Below are 18,539 nucleotides of genomic sequence, written 5' to 3'. Positions count from 1 at the left end.
AAATAGATATGCTATGCAAACACAGGTAATAAAAGTAAATACCAAGTAAACATTTATTTGTATAATATTCTATTAAAGATAATAATAATTACTAATAGTTATTACAAGTATACTAAACTATTACTAAACCTAAATTGCAATAATAAATGATAAAATGGTATAAGTTTGACATTTCATGAGTGCACAGTCTCTAATTGTATTACATCTAAAATGTGTTACAATATTACTGTTTGTGCTTCGACATCGCGTAGCATAATATGCAAAATGTATTATACAAAAGTTAGTGGTAATACCAGAGAAGGGTGAACTGGTAATACTTACATGCAGTGAACTACAATTGGATTTGCTCTGTTTCCAACGGAGGTGTGCGAGGATTGAACCATTTCATACACCTGCAACAATGTTTCTAACTTTTCTGGAGTGTCTTGGTCAACTGGCCAATCTGTAACTTGGTATTGCGTCACACAAAATGGTTCAGATTTCTGTGGAAATGTTTTATTATTTTAAATTGTTTCTATTTTAATCTCAAACAAATTTACAAATACCAAGTAATATACCAGTAAGTAAAAAAAAACAGATATCAAAAGACTGGGATTATAGTCAGGGACAATAAACCGAATATATATAATTATTATTTATCCAATCTCTAAAAAGTATATTCGATCTTCTTTTTAATCAGTGCATTTCAGGTTTCAAAAAATATTAAATGATTTACCTTGTTAGTTGCATGTATGGACATTTTTCTGATGATTATATTTTGCCCTCTGATTTCTTCGGAATCAAATTGTACTTTCAAATTGCCAACTGTTTTAGTGCTGCCCTCGTCTAACCAATACTGTGCGCATGTCTAAATATGTTAATAATTATATAGAGTATAATAACACAAACTAGAAAAATATATGCATATCATCCTATACAGTATCAATAATATTATTATAGAGCTAGACATATCATTTTTGATATTCCGATATTTTTATGATAAGAAACCACTTTTGCTGGAATCGAACCTGTAACTACTCACTTCACTTACACAATATTTATAGTGTAAAATGTCTGATAGTAGTAGATACTATTATGGTTGACAATTACCAATGCCAATAAATTATGTTTTTTAATTTTTGTTTAAATCTAATTCTCTTTGAATTTTTTGTAGAACCATATAATTTTATTATAAATTTAGATTAATTTTTGTACGTTTTAGCCTATTTTGTTGGAGTGGTACGCCTTATTGGCGACAAAAGCTCTTGGCTTCTTTTACCACTCCTTGGCGCAACCTAGATAATTCGTCTGTATGTTTGTATAAATGTGTTTGTCGAAATTAATAAAATAAAATAGAATTGGTTCATCTCATATGATTTGATTGGTACCAACCGGATCTGAATAATCCATGCAGTTCAACATCACAATAGTAGATGTTTTCCAATCGTAAACAAGTCGCCAGAAATCATCCACTGTATCCTCTATTGGCATCTGAGTAGCAATGAATCTGTCACTTACTCTGCAACCCTGCAATTAAACAACATTTTAATATATAAGGAGAGTATAAGTTAATTCATTATAGTGAGATTGAAAAGGGTGTGTAAAATCTACGAAGAATTTCTTATAATTGTGCAAAATTTAAATTCAAACAAGTTGATTATTACAACTTATATATTTATTATTAAGTAACTTACTAACTTTTTTGTGGGTATTTTTATATCTGTTAGTTGATTTGAAATAAAATATATAAAATAAATGACTAAAACTTACATTAATGAATGAAGCATTGATGTAATTGTTGCTTTCTGATTTTAAGATGACTCTAGATCGATCAACTGTTAAAAGAAGCAAAGAAACAAAAACTATTGTTAAAAAACAAAAGTATATTCATTAGAAATGGAAATGGGGTAGATTAACAAAATGTTTAAAATCTTTTTTTTTAATGGGATGCAGAATCGTGCCAAACACAATGGAATAGATAAGTTATGAATAGATAGTACTTCTTGAACAAATCTATCCACTGGTTGAATGTAAGACGGACAGCAAACAACCATTACACCTCTGATTTATCAATGTTTTAAACAATGATCAACGTTTATACCTGGCAACACATTTCCAAATCGGTTTTTCTTGATGCTGTGCCCCTGACGTCCACTCAACATTTCTTCTAGAGGTGGCGATGGAGTTACAGAAACCAACATCTGTCATTGACAAACACAGAGATAACTGTTAATTGTATTTATACTTACATTATGAAGAAGAATGGGATGATAGATAATACAGCAAGAGAAATTTTAATTCCAAATGTGTTGTGTTTAATTCTGGTGAAACCACTTGCGTCCTCTCTTAAACGTTTTCCGTTAATATGAATCAGAATTGTTTACATTTTTAGTCAAGTGCAACACAACTCTACAGCTCACTAATGTCGGTCGGTCGGTCGGTTGGTCGGTAAACACTAACTTGAGCACTCGACTGCATCCGTGTATATGATATGCCTTGTTCAGTTTATGACAGGATGGTTTGTCATTGTGTTAATGTTAATACCTACTATATAATTTACTAATCAATTGTTATAAATGAGCAATAGGCCTACCTATAAAACTAGATATATTAAAAACATAAAATTTACGTCAAACTCTTCTTCAATGAACGTTTTCTTTGTTTTAGGATTTGCACGCTTCAACTTTTTCATTCGACTTGTAAATTCGGAGACAGGGAATTGTACAACACCATTGAGATAAAACTCACTCAAGGCGCTGTAAATGAACACATACTGCTCCTAAAAATGATAGGAATGATGACCGTCATTCATTAATATCATATAATGCACAACAGGCTAGGGTTTTATCATCTTAGACCCATTTAAAAAACAATTTTCCGTTGTATCCACTTTTTGTCTTAAAGGTCATTTACTGATACCTTAATTTGTACTGTGTACAGTAAAGTAAACATTAGACATCTATATTATTAACTATGCTAGAATATAAGTCAAGTATTACCAACAAAAAATAAATTTAAATAATAAAGAGTGTATACACTTTATCATAAGTAGGCCTCTAAAAGTAAGAGGCGTTTTTTTTGTATTTAACTTACCGGAGTCTGAACCATACTAATGCGAGCTTCTCGAATATCTGTTATGTATTGAAGAATATCAACAGCTTCTTCAGTCATTATCATATCCAACATGGCGTCAATGACAATATAGGTCCCGGTTCTGCCAACACCAGCACTGTTTATTAACAAAACAAAACTCGTTAATTTGAGGTTTAATGATATTAGCACTGTAATAATTCACAATTTCTAGTATTTATAAGCAATGTTATTAGTAATTCCAGCATCTGATGATATAATAGGCTTATTGTGTGGATAGTTTCTTGTTACATAGACCGTAAATAAATTGATTTAACATCTTTTATATATTGGATGTTATTAATTTTACTTAATGAAGTTCTAAAGATGACACTATCCTAGCTATACTCTACCATTTTCTTTTCAATACCAGTAAACTACGTACACTTTGAACTTTAAAAAAAGAAAATGTGGTTTTATTACAGAATGTATTCCTAATCATACATTGTATAAGCATTGGGTAATATTGTACTTTACCTGCAGTGTACTAATACCGGGGTCAATGAAGTTCCTCGAACACTTTTCACTTTCTGGATAAGACGCAGTAATCCTGAAGCAGACTTTGGTACTCCCTTATCAGGCCATTGAGTGAAATGAAACTGCTTAATGGTACGTTGTTCAATTTCTTCCTACAACGTAAATAGTATAATTCACATTGATATCAACACCAAAAATACAATCATAGTTCTGAACGAAAGATCAATATTAAAAAAGTATAAACCATTGATAATAATATGATTCGTAATTTAATATTAATAATTCAATTAACTGGCCAAAATACATTACACTTTAACGTGTCTTTAATAATAACGTTTCATGATCCGTTTTTTTAAAATATAAAATAATATAACAAGAATGTTTAACGGAAATTCATTACTTACAAGCTTCTTGCTCTACGTCTGCATTGTTTTCCAATGACCGTGTTGGTCAAAGTATAACCAGAATAATGGTAATGCTCAATATGAAATTTAAATTGCTTAGTTATTACGAATATTTATCTATATCAATTTACCAAGCTTAAATACTTACGATTCGCACAGTTCTTGTTGTGTAGTCCTCAGTTGTTTCTTCATTAGTAACCGTTACAGTGATGTCATCGAAAACAACCATTTCCTGTTCATCAGGCCAGTATTTCTTACATTTCTCCTGGTTATAAATTAATAGATAAACATTTTAATTAGTATATCCATGCAAATGATTGTAACAAGAAATATAACACGTCAAACTAAATACAAATTGTTATATTTGCCTTTTTACTTATATAGTGGTCCATACAAGTCCAGTTAATCTCTTGATTTGGGGTATTAAACTTTTCTTTTTATACTATTATTTTATTTGTTTATTAAGTACATTTTTTAGAATAATATTTTAAGTTTCACAACTTTCTCCTACAGTGATTTTGGTTTAGATTGATCTGTGAATGTCTTCTATTCATTTATGTTTATAGATATATTGAAAGTTCATTCACCTTATTTCCTTCAAGAATGTTTGTAAGCATAACGATAACTTTGATATTCTTCTGCCAGATCATTCGCCAGAAATCACTAAGGGAGTTTTTGTTAGGACCTGTTGAAGAAAATCGTTGATGGTCATTTATAAATTAGAGGATGGGAATAAGTATCACTGAAATATTTGTAAAAAAAATATATAAGCATGTTTTCCACTAGGCGAATTTATTCGCGCCAATGAAACGTTGACTAGAGCCGCGTATTATTATTGTTTTCAACTTGTTGTGACCAATGGCTTGCCCGATTCTCGCGAATATAAACCTAGGGAAAAACGAGCTTAAGTGTAATTAATTTTATTCTTTATCATTTATAAATTAATGTGTTCAGTATTGTCATATATAGTGCAAATATGAGACGAATTTATTTCTCATAAGTTTATTTTTTAGATAATATTTGTGTTTGCTTACCTTGGCACGCTATGTAGTGCTCCGTTTTGCTGTAACCCTAAAACAATACCAATAACTAACATCAATACAGAGCAACATGGTCGAAGTCGTTTTTATAACAGAGACTATTATGTTAAGGGTTACAAAATGTCAAGATTGTATATTATTTCAATAAATACATAGAGGGATATGTTACAAACCTCTTAAATGAGGAATATATCGATATTCCATTCCCCCTTTTATTTTTTGTATTACAGTATAATATAATATAAACTGTTGACTGAAAGTGATTTTTAATATTAGGCCTATAATTGTTCCATTGATTTATGTTTTCTAATATCTACAAACAAAAGCAATAGGTGATATTATACTTTAAAAACATGTTAAAAACGATTTCAAATACATATCTCTTTACATCGATATAGCTTGCATTGTAGTAATCCGAATCAGGATCGCCGTTAATCTTGTCCAACACAACTCTTGCATGATCATCTAAGTAGAAATTAAACTAATGTAATTAAATACAGTATATATATTATATTGATCAATACTATGAAAGCCCCATTGGTCTATTGGTTAGGACAACTGCATATCAAGCAGAATGTTCCGGGTTCGAGTCTCGGCGGTTGGGGCGACCTTTTCTCATTCTCATAGATTTAATCATCCTTCTCGTTTCAAATTAAGTAATTACATTTCAGTATATCACCGGGCGGTTTAGAATTTATTCTATGCATGTGATATTTGTCATTTTTTCTCATTTTAGTACAAACAACAACATCTTCACATCAAGAAGAAGCATTATACTTTTTACGCATGATCAGCAGCCGCCAAAGTAATTATTCATACATTCTTTATTTACATGGGACAATATTCTTGAATCTGTTCCTTGTTTTGTGACATTCTTTGGCTGCTACTTCCCATGGGTGAGTCTGGTCGACTGGTAGAAGCTAGAAATATAAGAATAGTAATATGTTATGTTAAAATGTATTGTGATACATTTCCACCGCTGTTTTATTGATTTATTATTTGTGCATTTTGTTTGCATAGTAACAGGAAATAACATTTTAAATGTTATATTATATTAACATTGATATTGATATTGTAGTACATAGCTATAAAGAAAATGTTTTAAGTACTTGTAATAATTACTTATACAATTATTTCAACCTGTTAAAACATCTAATAAAATAAATTAGGCAGTTTTTCTAACATCAAATTCATTGTGTAAGTCTGTTGAAAGCTTATGGGCGAAATAAGCAACCAAATCAGAAATTAGAATTCTTCGAGAAAATGTTGAAGCTGTTGACGGTTCCACATGGACGTTCTCGTACAAAAAGGATGTGTCGTCAGGTAAATCGATGTTTGATGGCGCTGTTGATTCATCTGAGCGTGACGTAACGTCTAAGAATGAAAAAAGTTCTAAATTAGTTAACTTGTAAACAATAACATGTTCTTATAAATTATATTTTAACAACTTTAGAAAGCATATATGATATATAAACATAGTTAAATTAAATAACATGCCTTCAAATTGTATTCTATCTTGCCTTTGTCGATGTTCAGTGCCTTTATCTTTCTTTCTTTTCCTTTAAATTGTACAAAATAAATAAAATGCAGCAAACACAATATATCAATTTTTCAGTATAATTTAAAATGTTTTTATTTTACTATTATAAATATTTATAATAATTACTAACATATACATGTATACATACATAACAATAATGATAACCGCAACCAACAAAAGTATACAAATGAGTGCTCCAACTATACCACCAATAATACCACCAGAAGAGCCACCACTTGGTTCAGACATATCTGTAAAATATGGAATGCTTAAAAGTGCCGTACCTTGACCTGTAGATGTACGATGTTTTTTAAATTATATTGTATTGTTGGTTCATGTAATGTTACATATTTTATAAATGACTACACATGTACCTAAAGGTGAGGTAATCCTGACCAAAATTATAGATTTTTATAATATTAATATATATCATGAAAATGTATTTTCATTAATGTCATAATTCCCTCTAAAAAGTGAGATGTTGTGCATGTTTTACAATTTTCCAAATCATGTATTATAAACAATTGCTTACTTTTTCCTAAATAATGAGACACTGCACCCACCTTCATTTTTGTCTGAAGTATCGATACTTTCAACATATTCACTTTCATTGTCTTTGTTAGATACAGTGACTAAAAAGCTGTAAGACAACAGACCATCTACTCTCGAACTGTCTATAGTCACGCTGGAGTCAATTCCAATGTAAACTACCTCACCAATTCCAACATCGTCATTAGATTTGAGATACACTTTGTATACGTAAGACGTGTTATAACATTTCAGTGTTTCTGCATCTGCATTAATTTTCTAAAGATGGTATGATTGAAGTAAAAATTAAATATAATAAATAAACAAATCAAATTTAGTGTTTACGCCACAAAAGAGAACAAAAAATAAACATAAACAAAAATAATAATCAACATTTATATTTGGCAAATTTGCTCTTTGATAAACAATGAACATAATTAACAATGGCATTTTTTTTATCTTTGGGAGCGTAGTGATTAAATGCTTGTTGTCAAATTTCACAATAAACTAAAAATCACAAATTTACATACAAAGAAACTAAACAAGGAGCAGGCCTAGGTTATTTTAATTTGCTCGTTCATTCATGCTAAACTAAACAAAATTATTATAACAAATCAACAAGTTCAAGAGTTGCTTACTGTCCAGGTCACCAATATATTTGGCGTGTCGGAAACCGTATGATTGACTTCTTCCAATGAAGCTGGTGCTGATGTTAGATCACAAACAAATTTAAATATATTTATAAGTTCCTAAATCTCGTAAAATTCAAATATGTTAATGTTTTGAAAAATGCTTCATGCTTCTAATTATTTTTAAGTGGAAAAGAACTGATAGTGTGCTTTCTATTTACATACTATAGATGGATAAGTTGGTTATTTTATTCGGTTGATAACTGATCAATATTACATCATTGCATACACTTACTTTAGATTAAGACTAACAATGAAGATATTATATTAATTAAATACATCTGAATATTTACCTGTATAAAGGTATAAAAACACATACGACTGTATTTCATTGCGCTGACGATGTTGTCATTAAACTTCAGTTTTTCTTAATTGTATGTTTTAATTGTGCCGTAATTTCGGCAACGTAATTCACGACATCAATTTTAACACTTCGGTGTCAATCAAGGACTAAGGAAAGTTGGAAAAGCTCTCGAAAAAAACGTTCGGCGTGTTTCCGAAATAATATATAAGATATTATATAAATAACTTACTTCCGCAAATCGTTTTTGCTGTGACTGTTCCATCTCCGATTGGTCCTTCTCCGCCCTCACCAGGTCTCACAGCAGAAACACTAAAAGTGTATTCTGTATCCCACATCAACTCGGAAACAGGGCCTGATAATGCATTGATGTATAGTCCATGATTCCAAATGTCAGTATTGTTCAGTTTGTGGTATAAAAAGTATCCGACAACTGGACCATCTCCATCGTCAGTATTGCTATTCCATGCCGTCCATTCAATGGTGATAGAGGAGCTTGAAACACTAAGTAACGTCAGATTCCCGACATATAAAGGTATTTCTTTTGTGAACAAAATAAATATTCGTTATTTTGTGAACAAATAATTACATAAATTATAAATAAAATGATTATGTTGCATGACGTTTATTGATGATATACAACTTACTAAATGTTTCTGAAATAATCGCGCTCTGAGCTGACATACTTTCTTGTGAAATTACACATTTATATGTCGAATCAACATCAGCTATCACAGAAAATGCTTGAGTCATTATATTCTGACCACTTTGCTTTTTTTCCAATATTGTTGTAATGGTTTTAGTGACATCAGTATTTGTCACTACAATCATTGTTTGAACATCGTTTACACCATTCTGATAAACCGAACAAGAGGTAGTTGTATTCTGGCCGTTATTCGCTGGGGTAAATGTGGTATTCACGATTCCTGTGGATTGAACAAACAGTTTCGTCAAGTTTTAATTGGATAGGCCTATGTACATTGGAAACTTACTTTAGGCCTATATATGCATGTTTATTTATTTTTATTTGGTTACACAGCATGTTAATGATCAATAATAGCTTTCAAAGTTATTTAAAAACAGAACAAAGGGAGTTGTAATAATTGCGATTTAATTTTAGGTATAACATATTGAATTTAATAATAAATTAGTCTAATTAGTAAAAAAACAATTAATAAATATACAACATTTGCGTCGGAATGGAGAGAGAACAGTTCAAAATACGTCATGCAGCAAGGATGCACGTAAAGTAAAATGGGTTCATGTTGTTAATTGTCTCTTTCTACTTGAACTTTAGAGTGGGTGGTCAAGACAGTAGAACCGGAATACACCATAATATCAGCAAAGGTTCGAGACTCCAACTCTATTTTCTGGTAGAACGAGTCCGTAGGTCCAGTGTACAATATGCAAGCGTGTGCGAGACACTGTGTATCAGGCATAGTCATCTCCTCTTCTAATAGGCCTCTAGTTCCGTAATAATCAATGTGTTAATTGTGGAACTTATGAAGTTGAAGATGAAGACACACAGTTGTATTAAAGTGGAAAAAAAACTTAATTAATTTGATTTAACGAAAAAAAGAATGATTAATTACATTATTATTTTACTTACCATTCTCACAGTCAGGTTCAAGCCAATTTGGAAGACACGTGCCTTCTTTGCACTTGCCTGTCACTCTATGACATTCGCATGGACATTCCATATCACAGTTTTCGCCATAAAAGTTATGTTGGCATTCTACAAAATCGAAAGTTAATGTAGAATATATAGTAAACTTTGTTACATGACGTGGTATGAAGTTTGAACAAATTCACAGAAACATCTTAAAAGGCAAAGAAATGGATTGATTTCGAGTTTTTGAAGAATAAATACAAAGTTACGTCCTTTATGATGGGAATCATAAAGGAGGCAACAAGGAGGCAAAATTTTATTTTGCCTACTACTCTTGTTTTGGAAAAATCACGTTCAAGAATGTTAACAATATCAAATTGATCGTTAATTGTTTCAATCATCCTATTTTTTAAATAATGAAAAAAATAATGTTAAAACTACCTTGGCAGTTAGATCCCATCCATGGAAATGCACAAGAAGAGTCAGTGCATGTTCCTCTAAATCTATCACAATCACCTTGTTCACAATGACAAGTTTGAGCACAGTCTGCTCCAAATGTACCTGGTGAACATTCTGTACAATACGATTTATTGAATTTATTAATAATGTCAAATATATGCGAATTACAGTCTTAACACTATGGTGCTAAAATTTTTTTTTTACCTGTAATGCACTTTATTCCTTGGTAGCCAGTAACACAGCTACATCCATATGGATCAGGTAAGCAGAACTGAAAGGCGCTACACCTTATAGGATGATGCTTATTTGAACAGCGATTTTCACAACTCCAACCATGCCTATTGTAGCCGCAATCTAAGTGAAAATAACACACGTTGTTATAATAATAACAATAAAATAGTAATAGTAATAGTAATAGTAACAGTAATAGTAACAACAACAACAACAATAACAATAATAATAACACTACTACTAATAATAATAATAATTATATCCTCGATTTAATTAGCGACTAATGTTGTGAAATCTCTAAGCGCTGAACATTATATATTACCCCAGTATACAAACACATATGGAAGCATAGTCCCATAATGCTGCTAGTAATCAGCGCAAAATTGTGTCTTGATCTAACCGGGTTCCCATTTATACAGCTGGATGGAGAGAGGCAAACGTAAGTAAAATATCTTAAGGATACAAGCAATGCGGAGAGAGTTGGATTCAAAACTCGATCTCACGATCAGTAGTCGAACTGCCAACACACTGCGCAACCCGCCCTTACACAAAGGGCTATGATATCAACTTTAGGGTTTTGTAGTTAAGTCATTATTAATATTATACAGATATTGCCTGCTTAGAGGTAAAATATAAGATTTGACATCCCCGAGGGAGGGAATGATATTTTTGCTCGAGGGAATATAATTTTTTAGAGAGTGGATGTCAAATCTTATATTTTACTGATATAAAAGGCGATATATAGCCAACAACAAGTAGAATATCTCCTGGGTCGGGTAGCTAAGCCCCTAGGCCTCCTTTAATGTATGTAAGCCAGCCTAGGCTATAGTTAGGCGTTGCATTTACCTTACCTTGCGAAGAATAATATACAGATAATTATTAATTAATAATTCCCTGTCAATGAAATATTCACTTAGGCCTAGGTCGTATTAATAATAAAAGAAGAATTTTCACCAATAAGCGCGCCTACATTAATAATAATAATAATAATTATTACTAGAGGGTGAGCTCGCTTCGCTCGCTCCCCCTCTAGGAAGTGTAGACGATGGTTCTCGGAATAATAATGTTCTCCTTATACGTTTTCTGTCGGTTACCAATATTGAAAATTCTTGATATTCGTAAAACTAAACTACTCTGTTTCACAGTGTCTTAGATGATTAATAACATTTTAAAGTATAGTTTTTATTGTTTGGTAGGGCCCTTATAGGGCGGAGGTGGGGAGGGAAAGTTCATTTGAGGAAGGTGCTTATTCGAGGGATATGTTAAATTTTTTAGTTTTAATAATATGGTAACATTTATAATCAAATGAAATCCTCTAATATATATGAAAAGTGCAGTGGCGTAACAGGCGGGGGGGCAGGGGGGGCGGAATACCCCCCTGGCGGATTTTACCGGGTTGAGAAGCGTTCGATCGGGCTGGGTAACAAGTCAAAAAAATAAAATAAAATACAAAGAAGGGATAGAAGAAAGAAAAAGAAAGAAAATATAAGAATAAAATATACGATATATGATATGGCTTCAAATGAGTCACAGTACAGTATGATATTCAAGTAAGATGATATGAAATACACAAAATCCTGACTGACAACTAGCTCGTGGGAAGACGCACTGCTTATCAGTACATTAACATGCGGTCAGTTGACTGTGGTTTTTGGCGTCTTTTATCTAAGCCGCCATCGCGGGCATCATTCTCATACACAATTGTGACGCTGTGCTGTGCGTGTGAGGTCACCTTAAAAAAATACACTCCTACTAATCGTATGTAACGCGCTAGCGATCAGCAAAACGAACGTACTTTCGTGGCTGGCTGTCACTCCAATACTCAATCTTTCACAGGCATACTAACACAACACTACGATTGTTTACTACAGGTCTAGTCAAGCCTTAATAAATTTAATTAATATAAATCGACATAAGAATATAAAGTATATTTTAACTAAAATATAAAAACCTAACACTAAATTTACAAGATAAATTCTATTTGATAACTGCTGAACATCGTGGTTCTGGAGCTAGCCGTGCACAGAGCATAGTTGTTTGCTTGACATAAAAGGGTATTCCCCTACACAGGTCTCTGCGTGCGTGTGACGTGCCCAGCCAGCTGCTTGATGTATAGAGAGAAAGCATGCAGCTCACGCAAGTGCAAGATGCAATGGTTGAGTGAATTCAGGGATCACCTTAATTCCATGGTTTGCTACCTAAACACCACATGATGGTGAATATGCCTGTTAAAGTCTCAATGATACGATCCCTTAATGTACCATGTTGTTACTAGGAGGCTTAAAGGGAGGAGGGATCTAGCCTAGTTTCGGTCGGCAAGAGAATGCCGTCCTCTGACAATTTAAGGTCGGCAATAAGGTCGGCAATTGAAATTCGTGGGCTGGAAATTTCACCAAATTATATAGTTCATAAACAAAAGAGTTTAGCCGGAAATGCGATTTGCGGCCATACATAGGCCTATAGAGAAAAAAAAATTCGAGGTTATGGTTCCACTAAACAATTTAACGATCCACCCCGCCGTCAAACCTGGTTACGGCCCTGTTTCAGTCTTCTAACCGGAAAAATTACTACCTTTGCCAGGTGCGGATCCAATGTTAGATTGGGTTTTCACATGTTCAAATGTTATGTCACCTGTGTTTTTAACGGTGGAAAATGTACGATCATTTTGCTGATTGCTGTGCAATAAATGGGAGTGTTATTTCCAGGCCAACTACTACTAGTTAGGCGCCATTTGTCATGAATTTTGTGTGCGAGAGTACCATTTCCGACGATCTAGGGGTGTCATTTACCAAAATTCGCTTCGCCACAGCCCCCACCATGGGGGGGCTGTGGCTCAAGTACTTGGTGTCTGGAAGGATTTTCCCCTCTTTGCCCCCCTGACAAGACCCCCTTGTTACGCGGCTGGAAAAGTGGTAAAAAAGAATAACAAATGCTTGGTAAATTGTAGATAGCAGTGCGATGAATTCTACTACAAATAGTATAATTGTGTTGTTATAAATGTGGATGGACGTTTATTAGATAGTTGGGTTGGGAGGGGGATTATTATTCAAAGTGATGTTTTATTGGAGAGGCGTTTATTCAAATAAATACCATCCTAATAATTAATACATTATTTAATTTAAACATCTTTTGAAACTAACTTCCGTGACAGAGTGGGCCGTCGGCCCAAGAAGGCATTACGGCTTGCAACATGGGCAGACATCTCGGTCCTAACGGGACAGAGATAGCCTACAGTTATTCCTGCCAGCTTACTCAATAAAACTCGGATATCGGGATTTCACTCGATTTTAAACAAAATATCTTATCATCAAATCTCCGTATGTAATTTTATAATACTATTCCCCACAATATATTCAGATTCTTTATGGCATATATTTAATTTGATCTTTATTAATTTGCAGTACAATTTTTATTTTGTAACTACTGTACCTTCACACGCGCGGTCCGTTCCTAAAATAAACAAAAAAACCGGAATGACTAGCCACTATGACTTAAGCTCCAGTCCTACTATCGGTTTTTTTCTTCAGTTTTCCAAAGGGACACTGTATTGATGGATGGAAAGTGCCTGTTTCCAGTCACCTTTAGGGTCAAATCTATTATTTTTACTGCTCCCTTGTGTATAAAAGAGAGAAAATAGTTGAAACCAGGTTGTTGCAAGGTAAACTAATCGTGAACCCGGAAATTACATGGACCGCGAAGAATTGAAATTGAGTTGAACATCTACTGTTGAAATCATACATTTTTGTTAAAAAAACTCTTTATAATATCTTCCTAAGATAGAAATATGGAACAATAGCGTAGTACTGAAAACTAATATTATCAAATCTACGTTTCGCGGTACATCTGAGATAGATAAGGTAGGTATCCAAGGCGGAGATTTATACCGAAGTTTTTGTATTGTGCTCGCCTATGTCAGAATTAACCATAATTTATATATAGATTATCACGTAGGCCCTATACTAGGCCTATGTCAATGATACTATAGCGCCACGATCTTTGGGATAGACCTAGGCCGAATAAATAATAATTTGTCTTCTTCGAGCCGAATCACCGGATGTTAAGGGCGCCGCGCGTACCAGGCTACTAGCGTGAGTGTTGACCAATCGCAAACGGTCTTTCGTCACATTTATAATGGGTGAATAACAAATAAGGGCGCTATATATGCATAATTTAAATAGTTTAGTTGATTAATTCTTCAAGCAAGTTACGTGGCGTGTAAAACGTTGTATCGTGATGAGTCTCAGTAGATGACTTTTGTTCATTTAGCGTCATGTGATGCAGTTTCAACCAATCACGTTCACGTATTTGCATAGGCTATATAATAAATATACAACACTATTGAGATTCCCTCGGTCAACATTAAATATCTTTACAAACATCTTTGTATTATTTGAAGCTTTCTTTGTTTGCTAGATACATGTTTTATTTTTGCTGGATTGAAACAAAAATATGATTGTTATTATAAAAGTTGTGGATAATGTTTTTACAACTTGTAAATTGTACAGTAATTGAAATTGTTAACAATTACAAATATCTTGGTATGTCCACTGAAAATGAATTAATATTTTTAGAATATTTATCATTCCATTTATTATTTTTAGAAGAAATGAATTGAAACTTGAATGTAATAATTATTTGTGTAAAGTAGTATTCCTTACCAGTTTCACACATGGATCCCTCAAATCCAGGTGCACAGATACAAAATCCTGTTTTGTCATCACATACGCCTCCATTATAGCAGTATTCACAATCACCAGTGCAGTTAAGTGGACCCCATTTGTGACGTGGGCAAGCTATGAAAAGTAAATACTATAATACTGTTTTATTATATTTACTTTATACTTTATATGATAAGGCAAACGGAACCGTTTTTTTATTCAGACACGAAACCTCACTGTAAATCAATTAAGTCAAAATATAAAGCTTCCTATTTAATAAATAAAATCGTTCTAAGTAGCTTATTTTAACCGTTTTTGGTATGTATTTGCAAAATTTAAGTTTTAGGTTCAAATATAGTACATAAGTCTCTAATGATTAAATGAAAAGGCGAATTACTGAAAAAATATTAACTGAAAATGCTTTGCAGAAAAAACCACTGAAAATGCTGTGGCTGGATCTCAATGGAGATACAAATAAAATGTATAAAGCAAAAGCTAAATCACACCGATAAAGTAAAACAGCATGTTGAGCTTTCATTCATTTTCAAGTAACAGGTCTCCCTCCAATTAAATCTCTAACTCTCTCTAACTCAAATGGATATTAAAAAAAGAACAAATTTGAAATAAATTATTTTCTTTTATTTCAGAATATACAATATAAATAAACAAGGCCATATAGATGGCTGCAGTCGCGTGCTCATTAGTGTTTACCGACCAACCGACCAACCTACAACTGACCGAAATTACTGAACATGTTTAAATATGTTGAAATGTTTAAAAACAGTTATATTTTAATTTACACGTGCGTAGCCTGTCACTTTTGACGTGCTCGTATAACGTAATTTCGAGTTGAAAAGTAAGTCAAGAAAACAGAAATCGGGCAAAAAGAGTGCGCAATAACATTTAATGCGCAATGCGCACGCAAAAATCTGCGCACTCATGGCAATTTTGTAAACGCTTAAAATTGCCTGAAACGTACTCTTATTTCATCGAAAATAAATTTTGAAAATGTTAAGCGCGCGTACGCATGCGTTACATGCGCTACGCACGTAATTGTATTGCCATTATGATGATTTATGCCCTGAAATTTATGAGTACCAATTTTATTTAATTGTGATTCATGGTTGTGAAGATATGATTACAAACGTGATTTCGTTAAATCGTGCGTAGACCGCGTAATTTTTTATTGTGCACCGTGAAAACATAACCACATCGATTCCTGGCCATAAGGAATATACTGTGAAAAATTGACTTAGCTAGATTAAACTGATATCAAGATAAGGTCAGAAAGCGATAAAACGCTTAGTGATACCGGACCGACAGACAGACCGACAAACCGACAGACCGACAGACCGACCGACCGACATAGTGAACTATAGAGTCGCGTCCACGCGACTAAAAATGAATCGTCATCATCACCATCATCATTATCATTGCAATGTGTGCCGTCTATCAATAAAGAACACACATTGAAAATCATTATAATCATTAATACTACCTATTACCTCTTACAATCAACTTGATAAACGCATGCCTACGATCTTCCCGGTTGCCATCCTCATACATCTCGTAAACCCCAGCATCACTGGTCTCTACTGGGTTAAAAGTCATGTTTTTTTCCGTTCCAATCTTTAATGTAGTAGAGCCATCTTTCCTCCATACTAAATCACTGGTCAATTCCGTATCAAATCGAATGGTGACGTCATCACCAACATTTACAGTGATTGTGTTTTTAGAATTTTCAGGTGTTATTAAGGCTGTTTTGAAAAAAAGAAATAATAATCACACAAATCAATTAGATTGTTTCTCATGTTAAAATGAAGTCTTTATTGTTAACATCTAACTTTAAACAACAATTATCTAATTATTCTGCACTTTTTATACCTACCATTTTTTTATTTAAGACTACTTTAAAGGTTTATTTATGTCATTTTTGTTTTGTTATTTAATTGAAGAACGAAATAAATATTATTATTTAGAGTGTTTGAGTGTTTAGTAAGTAATATAGGTCCAGTAGCCGGTAAGTCAGTAATCCCACAACTAATACCTGTAGATCTATTGTTAACGTTCACACAATACATGTACAATATAATACATTTTACATTTGAAACTATAACGACACAATATTTGCATTTTGTTACAACACAGCAATACAAGACAAGACGTTTTTAGGATATAACATGAGTGATTGTATCTCAAATGAAAAATACGCAGGCCTAGAGACATACGGACGCTCAACCAAACGGTAACAATTACACCAGTAACCGCCTAAAGAAAAATACAAAATTAAAATGGCTTAAATATTTAAATATCTTGAATCATTATAATTATTGTTTATATTTTGCCGCTAATTTACAAACAATAGTATATTGTACTAAATTAGGTTTTATCAGTACTATATACCTTACCATCATTTCTTATTTTTGTAGTTTGAACGACTGTAGTGATACCATTGTTTACTATCATGCAGTAATACACTCCCATACCAACATTAGGTGCTACATACTTGCGCCCACTGCCCAAGATCCACGGTGTTTCATTCAAACTTTCACCATTCGCTACTGCAAATGATCTTCCGTAACTCAGACTATAACCAGTATAGCCAGTAGGAGGATAACATTGGTATTGGAAATCATTGTCGTATTTTGGATATATATTCAAAACTGTAATATATCTATCATTTCCTGAAAGAAAATGTATCACATACTTCTTAAACAATTATAAAATAAATACATTACATATTGGTATTATTTATTTGATGAGAAATTAAATAATTTCTACTGCAGTTAACGCGGATTTGTCATTGTCATGGTGTTTTGTACTCACATTTATACAGTACTGTAGAGGTTATACTTGGTGAAGATTTCGTAGCCTTTGCCGGAATCGAAATGTTAGAAAATAATTAGACAAAATGCCAACGTGCGTAATATGGACAGTTCTCTTGATTGTAAATTGACGCACTTTTATTTAGGATTCTATTTTAATCATATTGAGTGTAGCAGTGTCAGTCCTTTGTGTACGTTACTGACGTTCAATCATTCGGTTGAATAAATCATAATGGATACAAGCGCTGACAAATACATCATGACCGTTACAAGACATGGATGAGAAGTGATACATCTATTTTACTACTTAGATTTCATAAATTGTAAACTATTAAAAATTAATTTGTATGAATAAATCACACACACACAGGTTGTAAACTTAGGCCCTACCGTACATCATTGCGGCGTAATTATTTTATTTGTATTATATTTAGATATGTTTGTTGTCTCACTAGAAAGAAAATAGTACGGAAACTCAGGCCAATAGTGAATAGTGCGGCATACTAATGGTCCGAAAGGGCTTCCGTAGAAAATTAGATTTTTGTTGTTGATACGTTTGATATTTTTTCATTTAAGCATAATTATATTTTTTTGTATAATTCAACCCAAAAAGCAATAACAGTATTTTATCGCTATCGTTATCGTTAGAGCTCTAAATTCTACTATAGGC

At 32.8% G+C, this 18,539-nt stretch overlaps 1 protein-coding gene across 3 annotated transcripts in view; it reads right to left on the bottom strand.

Moving 5' to 3' along the window:
- Nucleotides 1-18,539, bottom strand: part of LOC140051609 (uncharacterized) — a 45,483-nt gene that overhangs the window by 23,088 nt on the left and 3,856 nt on the right. For 2 of the 3 annotated variants that reach the window (XM_072096878.1, XM_072096877.1), the window contains exons 5-30: nt 17,453-17,728; nt 16,550-16,801; nt 15,045-15,179; nt 10,360-10,509; nt 10,138-10,269; nt 9,697-9,822; nt 8,735-9,013; nt 8,320-8,628; nt 7,736-7,803; nt 7,133-7,376; nt 6,718-6,820; nt 6,527-6,588; nt 6,213-6,403; nt 5,862-5,949; nt 5,418-5,494; nt 5,024-5,060; nt 4,577-4,674; nt 4,138-4,254; nt 3,586-3,737; nt 3,073-3,208; nt 2,609-2,758; nt 2,081-2,180; nt 1,750-1,814; nt 1,372-1,506; nt 716-847; nt 322-482 (exon numbers count right to left, since the gene is read on the bottom strand). In XM_072096878.1, coding sequence (XP_071952979.1) covers nt 322-482; nt 716-847; nt 1,372-1,506; nt 1,750-1,814; nt 2,081-2,180; nt 2,609-2,758; nt 3,073-3,208; nt 3,586-3,737; nt 4,138-4,254; nt 4,577-4,674; nt 5,024-5,060; nt 5,418-5,494; nt 5,862-5,949; nt 6,213-6,403; nt 6,527-6,588; nt 6,718-6,820; nt 7,133-7,376; nt 7,736-7,803; nt 8,320-8,628; nt 8,735-9,013; nt 9,697-9,822; nt 10,138-10,269; nt 10,360-10,509; nt 15,045-15,179; nt 16,550-16,801; nt 17,453-17,728 — 3,775 coding nt within the window. The remainder of the gene's footprint in view (nt 1-321; nt 483-715; nt 848-1,371; nt 1,507-1,749; nt 1,815-2,080; nt 2,181-2,608; nt 2,759-3,072; nt 3,209-3,585; nt 3,738-4,137; nt 4,255-4,576; nt 4,675-5,023; nt 5,061-5,417; nt 5,495-5,861; nt 5,950-6,212; nt 6,404-6,526; nt 6,589-6,717; nt 6,821-7,132; nt 7,377-7,735; nt 7,804-8,319; nt 8,629-8,734; nt 9,014-9,696; nt 9,823-10,137; nt 10,270-10,359; nt 10,510-15,044; nt 15,180-16,549; nt 16,802-17,452; nt 17,729-18,539) is intronic. The other variant, XM_072096879.1, reaches the window with a different exon arrangement.

This window comes from Antedon mediterranea, chromosome 6 (genome assembly GCF_964355755.1).
Source record: "Antedon mediterranea chromosome 6, ecAntMedi1.1, whole genome shotgun sequence".
In the NCBI taxonomy this organism is placed as follows: Eukaryota; Metazoa; Echinodermata; class Crinoidea; order Comatulida; family Antedonidae; genus Antedon; species Antedon mediterranea.
The sequence above is the reverse complement of the archived record's forward strand: the minus strand, read 5'-3'. Positions and strand labels throughout refer to the sequence as shown.